At 35.3% G+C, this 21,194-nt stretch overlaps 2 protein-coding genes across 3 annotated transcripts; both read right to left on the reverse strand.

Moving 5' to 3' along the window:
* Positions 1–2,930: 2,930 nt before the first annotated feature.
* LOC125245896 (complement C1q-like protein 4) lies at positions 2,931–4,403 on the reverse strand. 2 transcript variants are annotated; one of them, XM_048156719.1, is made up of 4 exons: positions 3,960–4,394; positions 3,764–3,817; positions 3,537–3,668; positions 2,931–3,382 (listed from the first exon to the last, which is right to left on the reverse strand). In XM_048156719.1, the coding sequence occupies exons 1-4, from the start codon at positions 4,288–4,290 to the stop codon at positions 3,099–3,101; spliced, it is 801 nt and encodes a 266-aa protein (XP_048012676.1). In that variant the 5' UTR covers positions 4,291–4,394; the 3' UTR covers positions 2,931–3,098. The 2 variants fall into 2 exon arrangements, with proteins under 2 accessions (XP_048012676.1, XP_048012677.1); XM_048156720.1 differs by lacking the exon at positions 3,764–3,817 and having other exon boundaries at positions 3,960–4,403.
* Positions 4,404–12,273: 7,870 nt separating this feature from the next.
* Positions 12,274–20,102, reverse strand: LOC125245827 (gastrula zinc finger protein XlCGF57.1-like). The gene is made up of 3 exons (XM_048156608.1): positions 19,987–20,102; positions 18,674–18,804; positions 12,274–14,638 (listed from the first exon to the last, which is right to left on the reverse strand). Exons 2-3 carry the CDS (start codon positions 18,756–18,758, stop codon positions 13,428–13,430), a joined length of 1,296 nt encoding a protein of 431 aa, XP_048012565.1. The 5' UTR covers positions 18,759–18,804; positions 19,987–20,102; the 3' UTR covers positions 12,274–13,427.
* Between the last annotated feature and the right edge of the window lie 1,092 nt (positions 20,103–21,194).

A 21,194-nucleotide genomic window follows, 5' to 3' on the forward strand; every position in this document is an offset into this window, starting at 1 on the left:
TTGAAGGACATCTCAATTCTCTAACTGCACTGCGAGGAGGCTTCCTGAGGAGTCATGAGAGAGGGGTGTATCCTTTGCGGAAGTCTTTCTTGTCAAGAAAAGGTCAGAGGTTCAGTCGTACTTTAATTATCAGTGGTTCGAATCTGCCCTCATATAGCTTTTTTTCTCATTAAGTTCAAAGAAGTTCATTAATGTTTGTATATCAAGAGCAAGGACATGTTTGTGTGCATTTTATTAGTGATTTCCCTGGAAAGAAGAGTCAAGCGATAGATTGACGTGCATGTCTGAAGACTAACTTGCACAAGCCACAACGTTTCTCAGCATGATTTCAAAAACAACACGTTTCAGTGCTAGGTCGCATCTTATTTAACTCAAATTAACGTCAACTGGATGTTTCATTTGCATTAGTGTGGGTACGGAAAGTATTCAGACCCCCTTAAATTTTTCACTCTTTGTTATATTGCAGCCATTTGCTAAAATCATTTAAGTTCATTTTTTTTTTTTCCTCATTAATGTACACACAGCACCCCATATTGACAGAAAAACACAGAATTGTTGACATTTTTGCTGATTTATTAAAAAAGAAAAACTGAATTATCACATGGTCCTAAGTATTCAGATCCTTTGCTGTGACACTCATATATTTAACTCAGGTCCTGTCCATTTCTTCTGATCATCCTTGAGATGGTTCTACACCTTCATTTGAGTCCAGCTATGTTTGATTATACTGATTGGACTTGATTAGGAAAGCCACACACCTGTCTATATGAGACCTTACAGCTCACAGTGCATGTCAGAGCAAATGAGAATCATGAGGTCAAAGGAACTGCCTGAAGAGCTCAGAGACAGAATTGTGGCAAGGCACAGATCTGGCCAAGGTTACAAAAAAATTTCTGCTGCACTTAAGGTTCCTAAGAGCACAGTGGCCTCCATAATCCTTAAATGGAAGACATTTGGGACGACCAGAACCCTTCCTAGAGCTGGCCGTCTGGCCAAACTGAGCTATCGGGGGAGAAGAGCCTTGGTGAAAGAGGTGAAGAAGAACCCAAAGATCACTGTGGCTGAGCTCCAGAGATGCAGTCGGGAGATGGGAGAAAGTTGTAGAAAGTCAACCATCACTGCAGCCCTCCACCAGTCGGGGCTTTATGGCAGAGTGGCCCGACGGAAGCCTCTCCTCAGTGCAAGACACATGAAAGCCTGCCTGAAGGACTCCAAGATGGTGAGAAATAAGATTCTCTGGTCTGATGAGACCAAGATAGAACTTTTTGGCCTTAATTCTAAGTGGTATGTGTGGAGAAAACCAGGCACTGCTCATCACCTGTCCAATACAGTCCCAACAGTGAAGCATGGTGGTGGCAGCATCATGCTGTGGGGGTGTTTTTCAGCTGCAGGGACAGGACGACTGGTTGCAATCGAGGGAAAGATGAATGCGGCCAAGTACAGGGATATCCTGAAAGCTCCAATCGATTTTTTTATTGGTTAAAATCAATGGAGAATATCTTGTTTTTTTCCGTGGGTGCTCGACCATTTTCGTGGGTTCTCCAGCCCCCGAGCAACCACGAGATTGGCGCCTATGTCTGACATAGTAATTTAAATGTGTACTTTACTTCAGCAACTTTACATCTCACATATTTCAACGGGACATCTTGTTTTATTAATATTTATTATATATTTTTTAAAAATAATCAACTTTAAAAACATGTGGGTAGATTCCTTGAGTGCAGCTGATGACACTTTAAAATGATGCTAAAGGGAGCGAAGATATATCATTTCACTTGATTCAATTCCTCCGTCCTCACATCTCTTCCTTGCATCCTTCCCTTGCATCCTGAAAGGGTGGAGTTAAGACGTGAGGAAAGGAAGCGAGGAAAGGAAACGAGGATGCACAAATAAGAATTGAGAAGCACCCCAAGCTTTAGCTTTTGCATGCTACCTCTCCTCCTTCTACCCTATGTCCTGACTTATACAAAACCCTCTAGAGCCCTCTAGTGGTGAGGAAGAGCAACAACCCTATAACAGGCTTGTGAGTTATACAACTTTCAGACATGCATTTCTTCTCACGTTAATAGTTAATTTAGGGCAGTTTCTATTGCATTATTATAATTATATTATAAATGCGCAAGTAGGACTCTCTGCTCACAGGCGAATTCCCTTCTCAAAACTGGACGCGCACTCACTCCAGCTCAGATATTATTACATCTTAAACTTTGTCCCCCTGCATGTGCACCAGTGAATCTAGATTTGTCTTCTCTCTAGGATTTAAATATTTATATTTTTTCAATTCAATTCACATTTATTTGTATAGCGCTTTTCACGATACATATCATTTCAAAGCAGCTTTACAGAGAATGCATGTCAACATTGCAATTTAAAGAATGCAGTTAGCAAATAATGTAATAATTTAGGCAATTAATTTACAACCACTGTTAGCAGTTTAACTGAAGCTAGAAGCAATGAGCTCCTGGAAAAATGAATTACATTAACAATAATTAGGATATATAGAAATTGGGCAATGTGCATGTTTAAATAAATAAATAATATGATTTCAGATTTGTGAAGACTTGTGTAATAAGGCTGTGCACTGAACTCAACATCCCCCTTTCCACACCTGAAGAAAATGTCCATAGGTTGTTTTAAAAGTTAAAATGTATCAGAATTTGGTAAGAGACCAAAATAAACAAGATTTATGCATTTTGTTTGCCCTTTGTGTCATGTATGTATGACTGTTGTGCATCAAACATAATACATAATCTGGTAAATGTGCTGTCCTAGTTATAAATAAAACAAGCATAATTGTGGAAACTGCCACCACATAATCAGTTATTTTGATTGCAAATTTTGATCGATAAATATGATATCATGAGTGCTTCAAAGCTAGCATTGCTGGGGAAATATTCATGAAAATATGAGGAAAAGAAACTGCCACAATATCTCGTTATTCTCTTATTTATTTATGTAGGATAAAGAGATACAGATCAAGGATCAGTAACAAGCTACACTTAAAATGTATTATTTAACATTCTAGATTAAGATCCATGATTTTCATCTTAAATCACAGGTTGAAGGAATTATTGGAATCACATTCTGCAAAGTTCCTGTTAACTTAAAGGAAACAGTAGGAAACCACTGAAAGTGTTGTAGCTATTCTCGTAGCTATCTGATATCCTCGTGCCAAACCCAAGTCTCACATAGACAACATCTCCAACCTCCAGGATCAACACAACTCCATTCGAGGCGTTTAACTGTTCCTGAGCCTGAACATCACGTGCCGTAACCATGTGCTCTCCATTCTTATAAATAGATACATTTGCTGGAATTCCACCAGGACCATGTATAGAGATTCTGAACATGTACGCTCCTTTCAGTGGGGCTGTGAAAAAACCTGAATGAAATAACAAAAGATACAGAATCAGCTGTTTCCTGTATGATTGCTCAATTACCAAACACACTGAGAGATGGCAGATCATTTAATTCTCTTATACACATTACACAGCTGCAGAGAGGTCTGAGTTTTATGACATTTCATTGATAATTACCTGTAAATGGGCTGTAGGCGTCCCCTATGTTTGTGAAGACTTTCTTGTAGGTTAGTGTGAAGTCAGTGGTATAAGGACCAATATTTCTATAGCCATGTTGTATCAGTCCAGCTGAAAAAGCTATTTCTCTGTCTGTTATTGAAAAACATAAGCAATATTGTGATATATTACTGTATTACATTGAGAAAGTATAGACTGATTTGAACATCATTCAAGTTCAGTTTTACCTCTATTTTCCTTTTTCAACTCCTCCACTTGACTCAGAGTAAGATTTGACATTTCTGTGAAGGAATAATGATTCTGTTAAATGACATTTATACTACAATTTACACAGTATACACTCAACATTTACACTATACAATGTGCATTTATGTTTTACTTTGAGGATCAATTGATAAAAGAGTGAATGTTTTGGTGAGGTACCTTCATTTTTCTTGTTCATCTCTTCCAGGATAAATGTCTGTTGTTCCCTCAGTTGCGTCTGTAAAGCTCTGATGTTTGCTTTCTGCTCTGTAACGATGGCGGCCAGTTCTCTCAGTGCTGTATAGATGTCAGGGATGCCCATGTTGTAGTTTTGTTTGCTGTCAGTTGAAGCTTCATCTCTCAAAGTGTCTGTTTGAGGTTGATTCTGTCTTCCGCCCTCAGAGCTGATCTGTTGACCGATCTCTTTCTCATTGAGTCCTCCATCTACCTGCTGCTGAACGACAAACACAAAGGTTTCCAACAGCAGCAGTATACATACTAAAGCCTTCATTCTTCACTGATGTTTGTTTCCAGCTCTTGCTCGGTCATCTCCACAGCCTCTCATGGTCCCTTTATAGTGTCCTGAGTTACTGTCTTTTGTACATGATTTATATTGCACCAGATAAAAAAAGTAGTTCGATTTAACTGTTAATCATTAGTGGGATGTTCCAGGCTCAGTAGATGTTTATCTCTATTCACAACATTTGTGACATTATGTTGATCTCAACAGAAAATAACTTTGACTCAATGTTTTTTTTGTTTTTTTTATTTCTATAGATCAGCAGTCGGCATCCTTGTTGGACAGATCACAGATATATTAGATAGATTGTCGGATCAGGTTAAAATCTCACAATTTAATAGTATTTATGGCACCTAATTTAATAAAACAGGCTGTGTGACTATGAGGACTGATTGACTATGAGACCTCAAAATGTACATCCATATGCACGTTTGAGTGACTTTATTTAAATTAGATACATTAGCTATTGTCACATGTCAGTGATTATCCTGATATATTTCTGACCTCTGATATAGATGGTCACTCCACTCTCTGGAATCCATGTGACTATCTTACAAAAGTTACCAGGTTTACCAGCTTTATGAAAAAAAAAAAAAACTTTGTATGTAAATTTACACAGACAAAATTATAAAGTGACATTTACACAATGTTTAAGTCCTGTGGCTATACTATTGAAACAGTGTGTATAATGTTTACTGCTTGGCCCATTTACATCAGTTGTAAGTGCCTGACATTTGTTTTAACTAAAGAACAATTTAACATTTATTTCTGTGGTGATTGACATCATGCCACAAAAAAAATAGTAGATGATAATTTGTTACATTTAAAGCTATTATATAGCTATAGTATACATATTACAGCTATTCTCAGCACTCTAAACACTGAACATACTGAAAATAGAAGGGGGAATCTCCTCAACCACCACTAGTGTGCAGCATCCACCATATTGCGCCAGGACGCCCACCACACACCAGCTTATTGGTGGAGAGGAGACAGTGATGAAACCAATCAGTGTATATATATATATATATATATATATATATATATATATATATATATATATATGAAGAGTTTGGTTCCAAAATGCAATAACTCCATTTTGATTAATTTGAGTAAAAAGGTGTTTTCTTTACCAAGAAAGTGGCAAGATGAAAACCACTATTTTCTGTTTAAAATTTTCACATAGCATCTTTTGGATATAAAAACATTAAAAATTCAAATCTACATTTTGATTTAAAAAAGTTTATTATAAAAATGTATAATTTTTTTCCCAAAATGCAATAAATCCATCAATATAAAAGTTATTTTTCAAATTGAAAATACACAACAAAGTAAGTTGATTCACATATATGACTAAACTTTGCCAATATTTATCTTATATTCAGACATTTTACTAAAAATACATTCAGCCGAAGAGGAATAGGGCCAAGCAATAATAAAAAAATAAAACCATCTCGAGATTAAAGTTGTTAAATTTCGAGAAAAAAGTCGTTAAATTACATTGTTCTCATAATTTAACGACTTTTTTCTCGTAATTTAATGACTTTATTCTCAACATTTTATCTCGACTTTTTTCTCGAAATTTAACGGGTTTTTTCTCGTAATTTAATGACTTTATTCTCAACATTTTATCTCGACTTTTTTCTCGAAATTTAACAACATTTTTCTCATAATTTAACGAATTTGTTCTTGTAATTTAATGACTTTTTTCTTGTAATTTAATGACTTTATTCTCAACATTTTATCTCGACTTTTTTCTTGAAATTTAACGAGTTTTTTCTCGAAATTTAACAAGTTTATTCTCAACATTTTATTTCAACTTTTTTCTCGAAATTTAACGGGTTTTTTCTCAAAATTTAACAACTTTAATCTCGAGATGGTTTTATTTTTTTATTATTGCTTGGCCCTAATCCTCTTCCGTAAAATGGTCATCTTGTTAATGTTATGAATTATTTGTCATTACTGATTAAAGAGTATCTGGCGCCACCGCACGGTTAAATAAACACATTTGCCGAGTACATTGGTATTAAAAACGGCTTTTAAAAAAGCCTTTAATGTTTACAGTGCGTGAAATGGTGCGTTGTGATTGGTTGAGCGGATATATCGCGTTCTGCAGAAAAAGGAGACTGGCGTTTGTCGCGTTTTGGGAAGAAGGGAGAAAACATGACAGAATAACACGACGGATATCGCATTTTGTGCAAAATTAATAAATGGCTTTTCAATACCGACCAGATACAATACTGATTTTGGCGGAAACTAATTTTTTGAAAATGGCGTTTATCGCGTTTTGGAACCAAACTCTTCATATATATATATATATATATATATATATATATATATATATATATATATACACTACTGCTCAAAAGTTTGGGATCGGTAAGATTTTTTATGTTTTTAAAAGAAGTTTCGTCTGCTCACCAAGGCTTAATTTATTTAATTAAAAATACAGTACAAACAGTAATATTGTGAAAAATTATTACAATTTAAAATAACTATTTGAATATTTGAATGTTTTCTATTTGAATATATTTTACAAAGTAATTTATTCTCGTGTTGGCAAAGCTGAATTTTCAGCATCTTTACTCCAGTCTTCAGTGTCACATGATCCTTCAGAAATCATTCTAATATGATGATTATTTCCTCAAGAAATATTTGTTATTATTATCAATGTTGAAAACAGTTGTGTACTTTTTTTTCAGGATTCCTTGATGAATAGAAAGTTCAAAAGAACAGCATTTATCTGAAAATACAAAGCTTTTGTAGCATTATACACTACCGTTCAAAAGTTTGGGGTCAGTAAGAATTTCTTCTTTTTTTTTTAAGAGAAATTAAAGAAATTAATACTTTTATTCAGCAAGGATGCATTAAATCAATTAAAAGTGGCAGTAAAGACATTTATAATGTTACAAAAGATTAGATTTCAGAATAAACACTGTTCTTTTGAACTTTCTATTCATCAAAGAATCCTGAAAAAAAAATATTGTACACAAATATTTTGTACAATTGTACAACATTAAATGTTTCTTGAGCAGCAGAATCAGCATATTAGAATGATTTCTGAAGGATCATGTGACACTGAAGACTGGAGTTAACGATGCTGAAAATTCAGCTTTGCCAACACAAGAATAAATTACATTTTAAAATATTTTCAAATAGAAAACAGTCATTTTAAATTGTAATAATATTTCACAATATTACTGTTTTTACTGTATTTTTAATTAAGTAAATGCACCCTTGGTGAACAGACGGAAACTTATTTTAAAAACATTAAAAATCTTACCGATCCCAAACTTTCGAGCGGTAGTGTGTGTATATATATATATATATATATATATATATATATATATATATATATATATATATATATATATATATATATATCATCCAGACGGTGGGGATTTTTGACAGTATAGTGTCCCCATCACTATACTGGGGCGTTATGACCCACACAGACACAGGTGTACTCTTCCAGAAGCAACCTAGGCTTAAACTTAGTCCCAGATTAAAATGCACGTTTGAGCTGTTTTAACTGAAAGCAACTTGCACTGACATACACTATATTGCCAAAAGTTTTGGGATGCCTGCCTTTACATGCAAATTAACTTTAATGACATCACCATTCTTAATCCGTAGGGTTTAATATGGAGTTGGCCCACCCTTTGCAGCTATAACAGCCTTAACTCTTCTGGGAAGGCTTTCCACAGAAGTGTTTATGGGAATTTATGACCATTCTTCTAGAAGCGCATTGTGAGGTCAGACACTGACCGTCTCCGCTCTAATTCGTGTTCTATCGGGTTGAGGTCAGGACTCTGTGCAGGCCAGTCAAGTTCCTCTACACCAAACTCGATCATCCATGTCTTTATGGACCTTGCTTTGTGCACTGGTGCACAGTCATGTTGGAACAGGAAGGGGCCATCCTCAAACTGTTCCCACAAAGTTGGGAGCATGAAATTGTCCAAAATGACTTGGTATGCTGAAGCAATAACCATGCGTTCACGCTGTGAGCGGCGGCGAGCTCCAGGAAGACTGGTGCGGTGCATCTTGGATGGTGAGATCTTCGAGGAGAGTTGAAGTCAGGTCAACTTTATGGTAATGAGCTATGACGCGGTTCGGCTGCAACCAATCGGAATGTAAAGGTCCATGCTTGAGAGGATTCCGATTGGTTGCCACAACTTGTCATTTACTTTGACCCTCCCGCCGGTGGCGGTTTGAACGGTCAATACAGCGTTGTTGGCAGGGCAGCCAGGGCGAATTCTGACGCTCTCTCCAGCAGCGGAGTGCACTGTTAGAGTTCCTTTTACTGGAACTAAGGGTCCAGGGCCAACCCCTGAAAAACACCCCACAACATAATCCCATAATCCCCAGGTGGCAACCTATCACAGTACCATGCTTGAATTCACTGAGCTCCTGAGAGCGATGTTGCGTGCTTCTATAACTGAAACTTGGCAGCCACACACGTGCCACAAAAGTGGAGTATTGAGAATAATCTTTTTCACCCATAATCTTGTTTTTTTTCTATTTTGTTTTTAAAGCAGAACGTTTGGCAGGAGAGCCTGCTGACAACATCGATTGTTTTTCTAAAGTCAAGGATGATCAAGATTGTCTCATTGTGAAATCATTCCTGCATTCAACAGGTGTGTGGTCTCGCAGTCCGGTCGAATCATCTAGTATGTGCGTTCAGAGGATTATAATGCTAAAAATCTGTTGAAACTGTCATTATGTCTGTGGTCTTCCATAGTTTTAAAATCGGTTAAGATTTTAAAATCGTCTAGTGTGTCCCAGAACTAACTTTAAACTCTACTTAAGTCTTAATAAATAAATTGGGACATTTTTGTGTACATCACATTTTGGAACTGAATGCATGCTATCAAAACTCATATAAAGCTGTCAAAACTCATTTAAATAACACGTATCCTTCTGATTATATTCTCTATTGGTCCCTCTATTAAAATCATGACTGATTAAATCAGTCATGTTGTTTGCCAAACTGAACAGAATTTGTAACAACTGGGAATAGATTTGATTACTAATGAATCTATTTGTAGTTCATATTGCCCTGTTTATATGTCACCCTGATCTCTTTGTACTTCACAGATGTGTTTGTCATGTTACACACAATGGCTTTTTGCATTATGCATGTGATATGACTTTCATTTGGAGTGGGATATGTTTTAGATTTACCACCCATCACATGTGGACACATCTGACCTGTGTGTTCTGTAAAGCAAAGAGGACAGCCTCAGGCAAATGCGAGTATTAATAAGAAAAAAATAACTCGTATAACTTAATATCTATCATTTGCATTCTGCCTGGTATCATTTCTTCAGCTCTACTATCTTGGATTTGTAAATCTGAAAAAATAAAGACTGCTACTCCATAGCTAACATTTGAACCATGGCTAAGAAAAGCTTTACCTTTCCATTCACCTAGCCATTGTGCCACCCGATTATTTATATCTGTGTGTTTCAGCATCACAACATTCATTAACATTCAAAGATCCAGTTTAAGGATGTCATGATGCTGACTATTAAAAAAAAAAAAAAAAAAAAAGAGAGAGAGATAAATGACATCAAAATGCAAGATGCATATTCTTTTCTCTTCTTAAAAAAACTATCAAACTTTCTTTACATTGCAGTTGATCATGCCTTTTAACCTTTGCTATTTTCTTGAGGCGATAACGCTTCGGTCTAAAAAGTTCTCAGAAGGTTGCTTTTTTCATTGCAGTTTTACTTTTACAATGTCAAAAAAGCACTTCAAATCAAGGAAAAATTCCTCAATTTGTGGTTTGCGAGCTACTTTAGTTTAATCTAGAAAGTCATTCATTTGCTTTACTGTGTACAATCTAGAGTCAAAAGACTGCTTTATTATTTTCTATTCCTGTTAGTTCCTTTTTCATTTACTGTCAGCAACCTAGAACAAGGACATTATTTTGTCCAACATGTTGCTCAATTGTTTGCAAATTAGATGGCTTATCTGTTTGTTTGTTTATTTGGACATGTTTGTCTAACTTGCCCTTGCTATCCACACAAGAAACATGTCATCTGAGCTAAATATTGTGTAATCTTTGCCTTCATTTGTTAGCTTTACAGCCAAGTGGAGTGGATCTTGTTGTGCATTCAATTTCTTGTCGTATATCGCTGAAAAGTCATAACATGCTTGATATCTGGATGTTTCAGACAGAGTGGAATCATTTTTATTGGTGCTGTTAATCTGCCATATATTTTCAAGAATAGTTTCGTTCTTAACTATGGTAACCACAAATTAACCATGGTTTTGATACACTATAGTTTATGGTATTTGTAGTAAAATTATTGTTATACATATAGTAACCTATCAATCCAACAAAAAAATTATAGTTAACACATTTTTAAAGTCACAATATGCAGTAAAATATCCAAAAACCACTAGGCCAGTGTTATATATTTTGTTCACTTGAGTACTTACAATATGAGAAAATTGCAATTTTAACCAAGACTCCGGGACGTGTGAGGAGTCGCCTGTCAATTGCATCATACCTGCGTTTCCCTCGGTTTCCGGTTTTATTTTGTGGAAACCATGGAAACCCCAAAGACGCTTTGATATATTACATGTTTTAATAGGCAAGGGAACAACTGTTTTGATATATTTATAGACAGAAAACTAATTGTTACAACAATTCTGCAAAGATGAGTGGGCCAAAATTCCTCCACAGCGCTGTAACAGACTCATTGCAAGTTATCGCAAACGCTTGATTGCAGTTGTTGCTGCTAAGGGTGGCCCAACCAATTATTAGGTTTAGGGGGCAAGCACTTTTTCACACAGGGCCATGTGGGTTTGGATTTTGTTTTCCCTTCATAATAAAAACCTTCATTTAAAATCTGCATGTTGTGTTTACTTGTGTTATCTTTGATTAATATTTAAATTTGGTTGATGATCTGAAACATTAAAGTGTGACAAACATGCAAAAAAATAAAAAATCAGCACTTTTTCACACCACTGTAGAGACGCTTTCACCTAGACATCATCACTTAAAGACTGTGACTGTAACCCAAATTAGTAAATACAAAAAACTCCCAAACCCATTTTATTTAAAATTTAATTGATGTTCAACAAATAAGAAACAGATACAATACTGACAAACAAATGATAAAGCTTGGGTTGCTGAATATTAGATCCCTTTCTACAAAAGCACTTATTGTAAATGATATCACAGATAATAAATTAGATGTGCTGTGTTTGAAAGAGACTTAAAAACCAGACAATTACATTACTGTAAATGAGTCTAGCCCTCAAGGTTACTATTATCGACATGAGCCGCATCTGAAAGGCAAAGGGGGAGGTGTTGCTGTAATTTACAGTAATATCTTCAGTATTACTCAAGTTTTTCAAATATAATTTCTTCTAAGTGATGGTGCTTTATGTAATGTTTGACATTTGTGCTGGCCACTGTATACAGGCCACCAGGGCACCATACAGACTTTATTAAAGAATGCTGATTTTCCATCGGAGTTAATAATGGTGGTCAACTTCTATTGTTTCTCTTAGTAAGATGAAAATAATCTGTTATTTAAACTGATTAAATTATATATTAAAAGCGATTAAAGAATGCTCCCTTTACAATAATTGGAACTGTCACTCAAACAGCAAGAGTGCTCCTGTGAGTTCATGACCTCTTTAAATGTCTAAATGTTTTGATGTCATTTGCTTTGTGCCATTAAACTGAGGATAATCTTTTTTATTTGTTATCACCATAGACCTGGTGCTGCTGAAAGAGGAAACTAAAAAACTGAAACATTGCTCTTGACAGACGACCAAAACACAATTATCAAATTAAATTTTAGATTTCCTGAGGGGGAATCCTCTAATGCAGTAGTTCCCAACCCTGGATATGATGGGTAATATGCTAAAAAGCTTTTAAATAATTTTTTTACCTAAGGAAAACAAAATAACAAAAAACAAAGTGGTCTGATTTCTTTCTGAATGCAATGTAGATAGATTCATACAATGTTTATTTCTAAGTATTATATTGAAATTTATAAGCAACAACTCTATACAATAGAAATTGTAGGACACCTACCACAACCGCTGAATATTTTAAACTATAGCAAAAGGACATAGTTAGGTGCTGCCACAGGCATAAAAAAAAAAAAAAAAAAAAAAAAAGTCAATAAAAATCAAGGCAAAAAAGACGAAAGATGAAAACAGAAGAATTGAATATGACCAAATCACTGAACATTGTGGAGTATCTGAAACAGGCCACATTTAGAAGGTCATGTGTACAAACAAAACAACATATTTGAGCAAAAATCCAATTTGGGCCACATTCATCTGCGGCATGAACGTAGCTTTGATTTCACACAGGTAGATAATTTCTGGTGCCATTTTAAATTGCTGAGCCATTTAAAACACTTTCGACAAAAAGAACAAGAATAGGGTCTCACATCTGTGTGACTTTTCATATGTATCTTTAAATGTGATTGCAGAAGAAATTTCTTTTTACACTGATCACAACTAAATCGCCTTCCTCCAGAGTGAATGTGCAAGTGATTTCTTGAATTGCTCCTTTTCATTAAACTCTTGTCACACTCAGATCTTTGTAATTTCTTTCTAGAATGAGTTTGCAAATGTAATTTCAGGTCTCTATGATATCTGAAAGTCCTCTCACACCTAAGACAACTGTAAGGCCTCTCTCCAGTATGAACCCTTGAGTGAATGTTAAGGTTTCCTTTAGCTGTGAAACTCTTTCCACACTGAAGACAGGTGAAAGGCTTCTCTCCAGTGTGAATTTTTATGTGAACCTGAAGGGTTGCGTTGTTTTTGAATGTCTTTCCACAGTGATGACACATGAAAGGCTTTTCTCCAATGTGAATGTCAACATGATTCTTAAGGTCTTCTTTGTTTGTGAAACTTTTTCCACACTGATGACATATATAACAGTTATCTTTTGAGTGAATCTTCATGTGGTAATTAAGGTCTACTAAAAATCTGAAACTCTTTCCACATTGATCACATAACAGCTTCTCTCCAGTGTGAATTGACATGTGGTTAGTAAGGCTTACTTTTCGTTTAAAACTCTTTTCACACTGGGAGCATTTGAAAGGCTTTTCTCCAGTGTGAATTCTTGTGTGGCTGTCAAGGCTTGTTTTTTAAGAAAAACTTATTCCACAATGTTGGCAGGTGTAAGGCTTCTCTCCAGTGTGAATTCTCATATGGACTTTCAGGTTTCCTTTTTGAATGAAACTTTTTCCACATTGTTGGCATGTGTAAGGGTTCTGTCCAGTGTGTATTCTCATGTGATCTGTAAGGCTTCCTTTCTGAAAGAAACCTTTTCCACAATGTTGGCATGTGTAAGGGTTCTCTCCAGTGTGAACTCTCATGTGCTCTTTAAGTCTTATTTTTTTAATGAAACATTTTCCACATTGTTGGCATGTGAATGCGGTCTCTTTAAAGTGAATTCTCATGTGTACTTTCACGTATCCTTTTTGAGTGAAACCTTTTCCACATTGTTCACAGTTAAAAGGGCGTTCTTTAGTGTGAACTCTCATGTGGGAGGTAAGAGTAGTTTTTTGAGTGAAACTCTTTCCACACTGCTGGCAAGTAAATGGCTTCTCTCCTGTGTGAATTCTCGTGTGGTCTTGAAGGTTTCTATGGTTTTTGAAACTCTTTCCACACTGCTGGCATGTGAAAGGCTTCTCTCCAGTATGAATTCTCATAATGTGGCCATTAAGACCTTGTTTATATGTAAAACCCTTTCCACATTGAGGGCACGTGTGAAGCTTCTCTCCAGTGTGAATTTTCTTGTGGTAATTAAGGTTTCCTTTACTGCTGAACCTTTTTCCACACTGGTTGCATGTGAAAGGCTTCTCTCCAGTGTGAATTCTTATGTGGGCATCAGAAGCTTGTTTTTGTGTAAAACCCTTTCCACATTGAGGGCATGTGTAAGGCTTCTCTCCAGTGTGAATTTTCATGTGGCAATTAAGGTTTCCTTTACTGCTGAAACTTTTTCCACAGAGGTTGCAGGTGAAAGGCTTCTCTCCAGTGTGAATTCTAAAGTGCCTGTCTAGATATATTTTTCTAGTGAATTTTGTTCCACATTGATGGCAAGTCAACAGCTTTTCTCCAGTGTGAAGTCTCATGTGATAATTAAGGGTTCCTTTTCTGTTGTAACTTTTTCCACACTGTTGGCAGGTGAAATAACGTCCAGTTCCTGTCTTCTGAGCTCTTTTTTGTGATGAAGTCTTTTCAGTCTGTGAACACCTAAATGATTTTTCTACAGTTGTGAAATCATGTTTCTCATTCTGATCTTTCTCTTCCATTTTATTCAGTACTTCAGTCTCCTCATTCAAGGCCATCAGTTCTAAAGTGAAAAAAAATAAATAAAATAAATGAATACAAATGCAAGTTAAACCCTGTTTAATGGCACAAAGCAATGAACATCAAAATCAATGTAAGACTATTCAATTTCAAACAGGTATGGAGTGCCACAGAGCTCATTATTAGGTCCTCTGCTTTTCCCATTGAGGCAGTGGTTCCCAACCCTGGTCCTGAAGTATCCCCAGCAATGCATATTTATTACATAGATGTCTCCCTAATCAAATACACCTGATACAACTCATCAGCTCACTAGTAAAAAAACTCCAAGTCAGATAAGAGAGACTTTTTTTGTTGTTGTTGCAATTTTGGGGGAATTACAGGACCAGGCTGGGGAAGCACTTTTCTAAGGGACATTGGATTTCACAATGTTATGTCAATGATTCTCAGTTCTTTAGCCCCTCACAACCTGCCAAAACTTAACACGCCAAAATACTGTGTTTTCCAGTACAGTGTTTGCGATAAATTGCACTTTCCTAACTTGATGCTGTGTTATTAGTCATAAGAATTGTGTAAAATAACCGTTAGACAGCGGACAATCCACATATGGTTTTCATAAAGTCTTATGGGGTGTTCACACGAGACGCGACTTGCGCGAATAAATCGTGCTATTCGCGCGTAGTTGGACGCTTGAACATTTTGAGTTTACTCGCTTCATTTGTGCATGAAATTCACTTCACAACAGACGCGAATTCGCGTCATGAGAGGGGCTCTCCCCCTTCTTTAAATATGTGTCCCAGACTCTTCCACACAACTCCTCTGAATAAATACACAACTCGTCAGCAGGAAAGTAGTCGTAAAACACGGTGAATAATCTCAATTTGCCGGCTTTAGTTAGCTTGTAGTCTACATATTTATATTTATATAGCTCAAATTGAGTAAAGACCGTTTTTTACAACTTACCAGATTGTCCGAATTCCTCACTCACTCACTTCCAAGCAAGATCATTTTTATTCCTGTTTCTATAAAAGTATGAAGATGTATCTTACAGCGACGGCGAATTGCGTCTTTGCTTTGACTTAACATGTAAATCACTCGCGCTTAACGCTTCATTCGCGTCTGGTGTGAACGCACCATTAGGGTAGGGACACACCAAACAGATGCCAAAGAACTTGCAAAAAAGACAGCAAACAAAGGATTGATTTGGGTAATCCTGGAGCCTACAGGGAGTGCAGAATTATTAGGCAAGTTGATTTTCTGATCATATTTTTTTCCCAAGCACATTTTACCAATTCCAATCCACATCAATCTTAATAACTACTATTAATATTGTTTTTAATCATTTATAAGTGATATATAATTGTTCATGAAGGCTGGAAATGAAAAATGCCTTATATTCAGGTGTGCAGAATTATTAGGCAAGTTTTCTTTTACAGGCAAAATGAGCCAAAAAAGAGATTTAACTCAGACTGAAAAGTCAAAAATTATTAAATACTCATGAGAAGGACGCAATACTAATGCAATACTAGAAATTGCAAAGTTAAAGCATGACCAAGGGACAGCAAAATGCTCATTGGGTCAGCGGGGTCAGACAAAAACAGGTGGAAAAGAAAAGACACGTTAACTGCAAAATAATTAAGAATTATGTGTGAAACCATCAGGAACCCTTTAGTCTCCAGCGCCACCATTTTCCAGAACTGCAACCTACCTGGAGTCTCCAGAAGTGCAAGGTCTCAGGATCTCAGAGACTTAGGTTAGCTAAAGAATCCTAAAAAATGACCTGCACTTGATAAGAATCACAAGCTGAAGTGTTATAAAATACATGAAGACTGGGTTTTAATAGGGCTTATAAACCGACAGCTTGAGAGTGACTCCTGAAGGACCAGCACCACATCCTCTTGTACCACTGTTTGAAGAATTTATCTTCCAGAATCTGGCAGTAAGTTTTGGAAGATCATTTTTAGTCCATCTCTGCAAGACAGACATTTCAGGATAAGAGATGGACTAAAAGTGAACTCAAACACCTTACTGCCAGATTCTGGATAAATTCTTCAAACAGTGGTACAAGAGGATGTGGTGCTGGTCCATCAGGAGTCATTCTCAAGCTGTCTGTCTATAAGCCCTATTAAAACCCAGTCTTCATGTATTTTATAACACTTCAGCTTGTGATTCTTATCAAGTGCAGGTCATTTTTTAGGATTCTTTAGCTAACCTAAGTCTCTGAGATCCTAACACCTTGCACTTCTGAGACTCCAGGTAGGTTGCAGCTCTGGAAAATGGTGGCGCTGGAGACTAAAGGGTTCCTGATGGTTTCACACTTAATTCTTCACCTTAATTCTTAATTATTTTGCAGTTAACATGTGTCTTTTCTTTTCCACCTGTTTTTGTCTGACCCCGCTGACCCAATGAGCATTTTGCTGTCCCTTGGTCATGCTTTAACTTTGCAATTTCTAGTATTGCATTAGTATTGCGTCCTTCTCATGAGTATTTAATAATTTTTGACTTTTCAGTCTGAGTTAAATCTCTTTTTTGGCTCATTTTGCCTGTAAAAGAAAACTTGCCTAATAATTCTGCACACCTGAATATAAGGCATTTTTCATTTCCAGCCTTCATGAACAATTATATATCACTTATAAATGATTAAAAACAATATTAATAGTAGTTATTAAGATTGATGTGGATTGGAATTGGTAAAATGTGCTTGGGAAAAAAATATGATCAGAAAATCAACTTGCCTAATAATTCTGCACTCCCTGTATATAGCGGTCTGTGTAATAACTAAATTAATATTTATATATTTTTTTCTGGCTAGTTTTTTTTTATTTATTTTTTTTATAATACACCACATTTTAACCCAAACTGAACAATTAAAAACAAGTTTAAATGGGTAAATCTTCTATAAATAGTTTTTCGATTCTTAAATTTTCTTAAATTTCACTTTTTGTGTGAAATCATATTTATTTTGTCCATCAAAAGTGTGCGTTCACTTTATAATTTGGAATCTGTGTATTATTATATACGGTGGTCGAGAGAGCTTAACGCGCTGCAAATGAAGAAAACACATGCAAATAGAAAAAACACCAGCAAATAAAGAAAACATCAGCTTGACAACACATGCGCTGCAAAAGTTCACAACACATGCAAATACAGAAACGCGCTGCAAATAGGCCTGCTCATAATGCACATACGATCAGAATCAGGTGTTCCCTTATAACATTTTCATTGTGGTCTATGCCAGTCCTGGCTCCAGGACAAACGATTTGGGGGGGTATTATTTTGCATTAAAAAATATTATTAATAAATGAATAATAAATAATATTTTTTAATAATTTATTTTATTTTATGTCTCAAATTCCAGTCAATTATTCACTGCAGAAAGTGAAACTAAAAACTCAGCGATGAGAACTCTACTATGTATAGGCCACAAGAGAATTTTTAAGAAATAAATGAAGGTTAAATAGTGTTATCAGAACATGTTGAAGTAATGTAGATGTAGGTGGTAAACAAGTTTTTTTAAAATGAGGAGGTAGCTAATCTTATTACAGCGTGTCTGTTTATAGCGTGATGTGTTATAAATTATTGTGGGGCAAATTAAACTATTAATTTAATTCTAAAAGTAGCCTAATCATCATCATCATCATTCAGATCATCGCAGAAGGGCTTGAGATCGCTGGGCCTGGTATGTGCCATTTGCAGCACGTTTCTGTATTTGCATGTGTTGTGAACTTTTGCAGGTGTTTTTTTCTATTTGCATGTTTTCTTCATGTGTAGCGCGTTGAGCTTTCTTGGCCACCGTAATTATATTATTATATATTATTTTCCCTAATTTAATGAGTGACGTCATAAATGCCCAAAGATGAAGTACGATCTTTTACAATTTCATTTGAAGGCAGCAATAGTATTTGTTTGGTTATGTGATCTCATCATGTCTGTCCACATGGGGGACCCACTAAATGCTAAATAAAACCACTTTAATTAGGACTCCCATATGACAATCTTAAAAAATATCATTCATTTCTGTAGAGCTGAACATTTAAATAAGGATCAAATGACTGAGTACAACTTTGAGAATGAAACCAACCTGTTTGTTCCTCAGTATCTTCTTGTTTCACTCTGAATGTTTCTTCAATCTTCAGGTCTTCACTCTCCACTTTAATAAACGCCATCTTAAAAACTGTCACGTGGATCTCAGCTGCTTCAACAGGAGTTTTTCTGTGGGTATAGACATTTTGTCATGTATAAGATGAGAATAAAGCTTCATGAAAAGTCTCACACTGGTAGCTTTTTGTAAAGACTATATTTATGAAAGGTACAGTAGTCAACATTTGAAGTGTATCAAAACCTTTCAACATTATCCTAAAACCTACTTTTTGATCCACTTCAAATGTTGACTACTAATGTTTATTTTGCATATAAATGCTGAAATAGTTAATAAAACAATGTCATTTTAGCACAGACTTGTGTAATCTCCCATTGCAAAGTATTATAATGCTCATCATTTTGTTATCTTACGATCGGCAAACCTGGATTCCACCAGTACCGAATTAAAAAAGCTCTCCGTTATAAAATGTTTCCTACAAACATATTTTCCATGTGTGTTGGTAGGTCACAGCAAACCAACCACATGCACCTAAACTTCAGCTCTGGTCATGTTGCGGGAAAGCACAAACATCACTTTTGTGTTGTTGCAATGAGAAAATGTGCAGGGATTGGATTGAACAAGCTCTTTCTCATGAATAAAGGCAGAGAAACACTCAGAACAGATGATGGATGTACACACACACACACACATAAAATGCATGTATGTAAATATATATTATATATAAAATGTGCTTTTGGGTTTCACAAAGCTTTAAATGGCCTGATTAGCCAAAAATATTCAAAAGTAACTTTATATTTAAAGTTGATATTTCAGCATATGATTTATTTTTGGATTTTAATCTAGAGGTCTAGAGATCCTTTAAAAAAAGTTACCTTTTTTATTTGCACGCGTGAGACGCTTAAGACGTTCTTCTGTCGCAAGTTTACATAGGAAAACTATAGAAAAGTATGTCAGAGTAATGGAAAAAGCGCGTTCTGTGTGAACGGACCCGTACACTTTTAACAAGCAGATGTTGAACGCATTGAATCACTGATTCGATTGACTCGGAGTTTCGAAAAGCTCAGCTTCTCCATAAAGACTACTGTTGTGTTTACGAAATGAGACGCACATTTTCTGTTACTTAGGCGTGGATGCGTTTTACTTAACATTCCTTAATGTTATATTTAGCATTTTATAATGTCACATTCAATGATAATTCATTTTGCATCTATTATAAAAAATAAAATAAAAACTATAAACTTCTTGAACGGCTTGTATAGATTTAAACAGCTTAATTGTTTTAAAACACAAACCTTTCTTCAGCCGAATCCCAACAGATGCAGGAGCGCGACGCAGCCTTATGACGTCTTCTTTTTCTTTAGCTTTACTGGCGGGTTTCAAACCAACTGAAAATGAAAATGAACTGCAGTAATGATAATTTGAGGTTCGATATTCAGAAATTGTTTGGCTATAAATGCGCAACGCGCTGGTGTAGACATGAAAATAATATCGCATGACATATGTCTTTTTTTTTTTTTATTGCATACAAAATCTGAATACAACAAAATGGCAAAAACGTCAATATAAAAAAAAAGAATCTGGCAAGGAGGTCTCAACACAAAAAAAACAATTAATCCAATATAAACTAAACATGAAACATAAAATTACATAAATATAAAATAAAGAAAATATAATTTCAATAAATTATATAATACAAATTTTTTTTTTTTAATAGTTTTAATGTATTTTTATTTTTCATTTTACTAAGGGCATTTGAGAAATATTTTAGCTCATTTTTAAATATAATAAGCACAGGTGGGGATTTAAGAAATTTACTACATTTATGAATAAAGTATTTCACCAATAAATAGTACAAAATACAGCAATCGGTGGTTATCCCATAGGCCTATATTACATTTTGTGAGGTAAGAGTGAAACCATCAGCGACCACCTTTTTATCTATCATCCAGTCTTCCAAGAAGAAAAAAGTTGTGTATCTTCTGACAACTAGTTACAAAAATGACAAGGGACATTTTCAAAATTAAATTTTAAATGTAAAAATGTATTGGAAGGACATATGTCATTTAATATTTTAAAATGTGTTTATTTTGCTTTGGGGGGAATAGGAAATCTTAGATAAGCTGTTCTAAACTTGTCTTATATATTTGTTATTGCAAAGTTTATTTTCTATTTCAGCATCACCAACATATAAAGAAAGAAAGAACTGAAGTAATTTTGGAGTAAAAAAGGAACATCTCAATAACATTTTTATACCCGAGGGTATTGCGTTAAAGGGATAGTTCACCCAAAAATGAAATCTGTACATTTCTTTGTTCTATTGAACACAAAGGAAGATATTCAGTTTTTTTGTTTGTTTGTTTTCTCTTATTGTGACTGCTTTTTTTTTTTTTTTAGGTCATGGGAGTTGCTGTTATTCAAGTTGCAGAGGGGGATCAGATTGAGAAGGCATCGTACTGGGTTTGTAGCCTTTTATAATGTTTTTGGGTTAAATGGTGATGGT

This window comes from Megalobrama amblycephala, linkage group LG14, assembly GCF_018812025.1.
Source record: "Megalobrama amblycephala isolate DHTTF-2021 linkage group LG14, ASM1881202v1, whole genome shotgun sequence".
NCBI lineage: Eukaryota > Metazoa > Chordata > Actinopteri > Cypriniformes > Xenocyprididae > Megalobrama > Megalobrama amblycephala.

Coding starts and splice junctions, on each gene's coding strand:
- LOC125245896 (XM_048156719.1), bottom strand. CDS start 4,290: ATGAAGGCTTTAGTATGTATACTGCTGCTGTTGGAAACCTTTGTGTTT. Junction 3,818..3,959: donor GATGAACAAGAAAAATGAAG/GTACCTCACCAA, acceptor ATTCCTTCACAG/AAATGTCAAATCTTACTCTG. Junction 3,669..3,763: donor GTTGAAAAAGGAAAATAGAG/GTAAAACTGAAC, acceptor TTTCAATAACAG/ACAGAGAAATAGCTTTTTCA.
- LOC125245827 (XM_048156608.1), bottom strand. CDS start 18,758: ATGGCGTTTATTAAAGTGGAGAGTGAAGACCTGAAGATTGAAGAAACA. Junction 14,639..18,673: donor AGATACTGAGGAACAAACAG/GTTGGTTTCATT, acceptor TTTTCACTTTAG/AACTGATGGCCTTGAATGAG.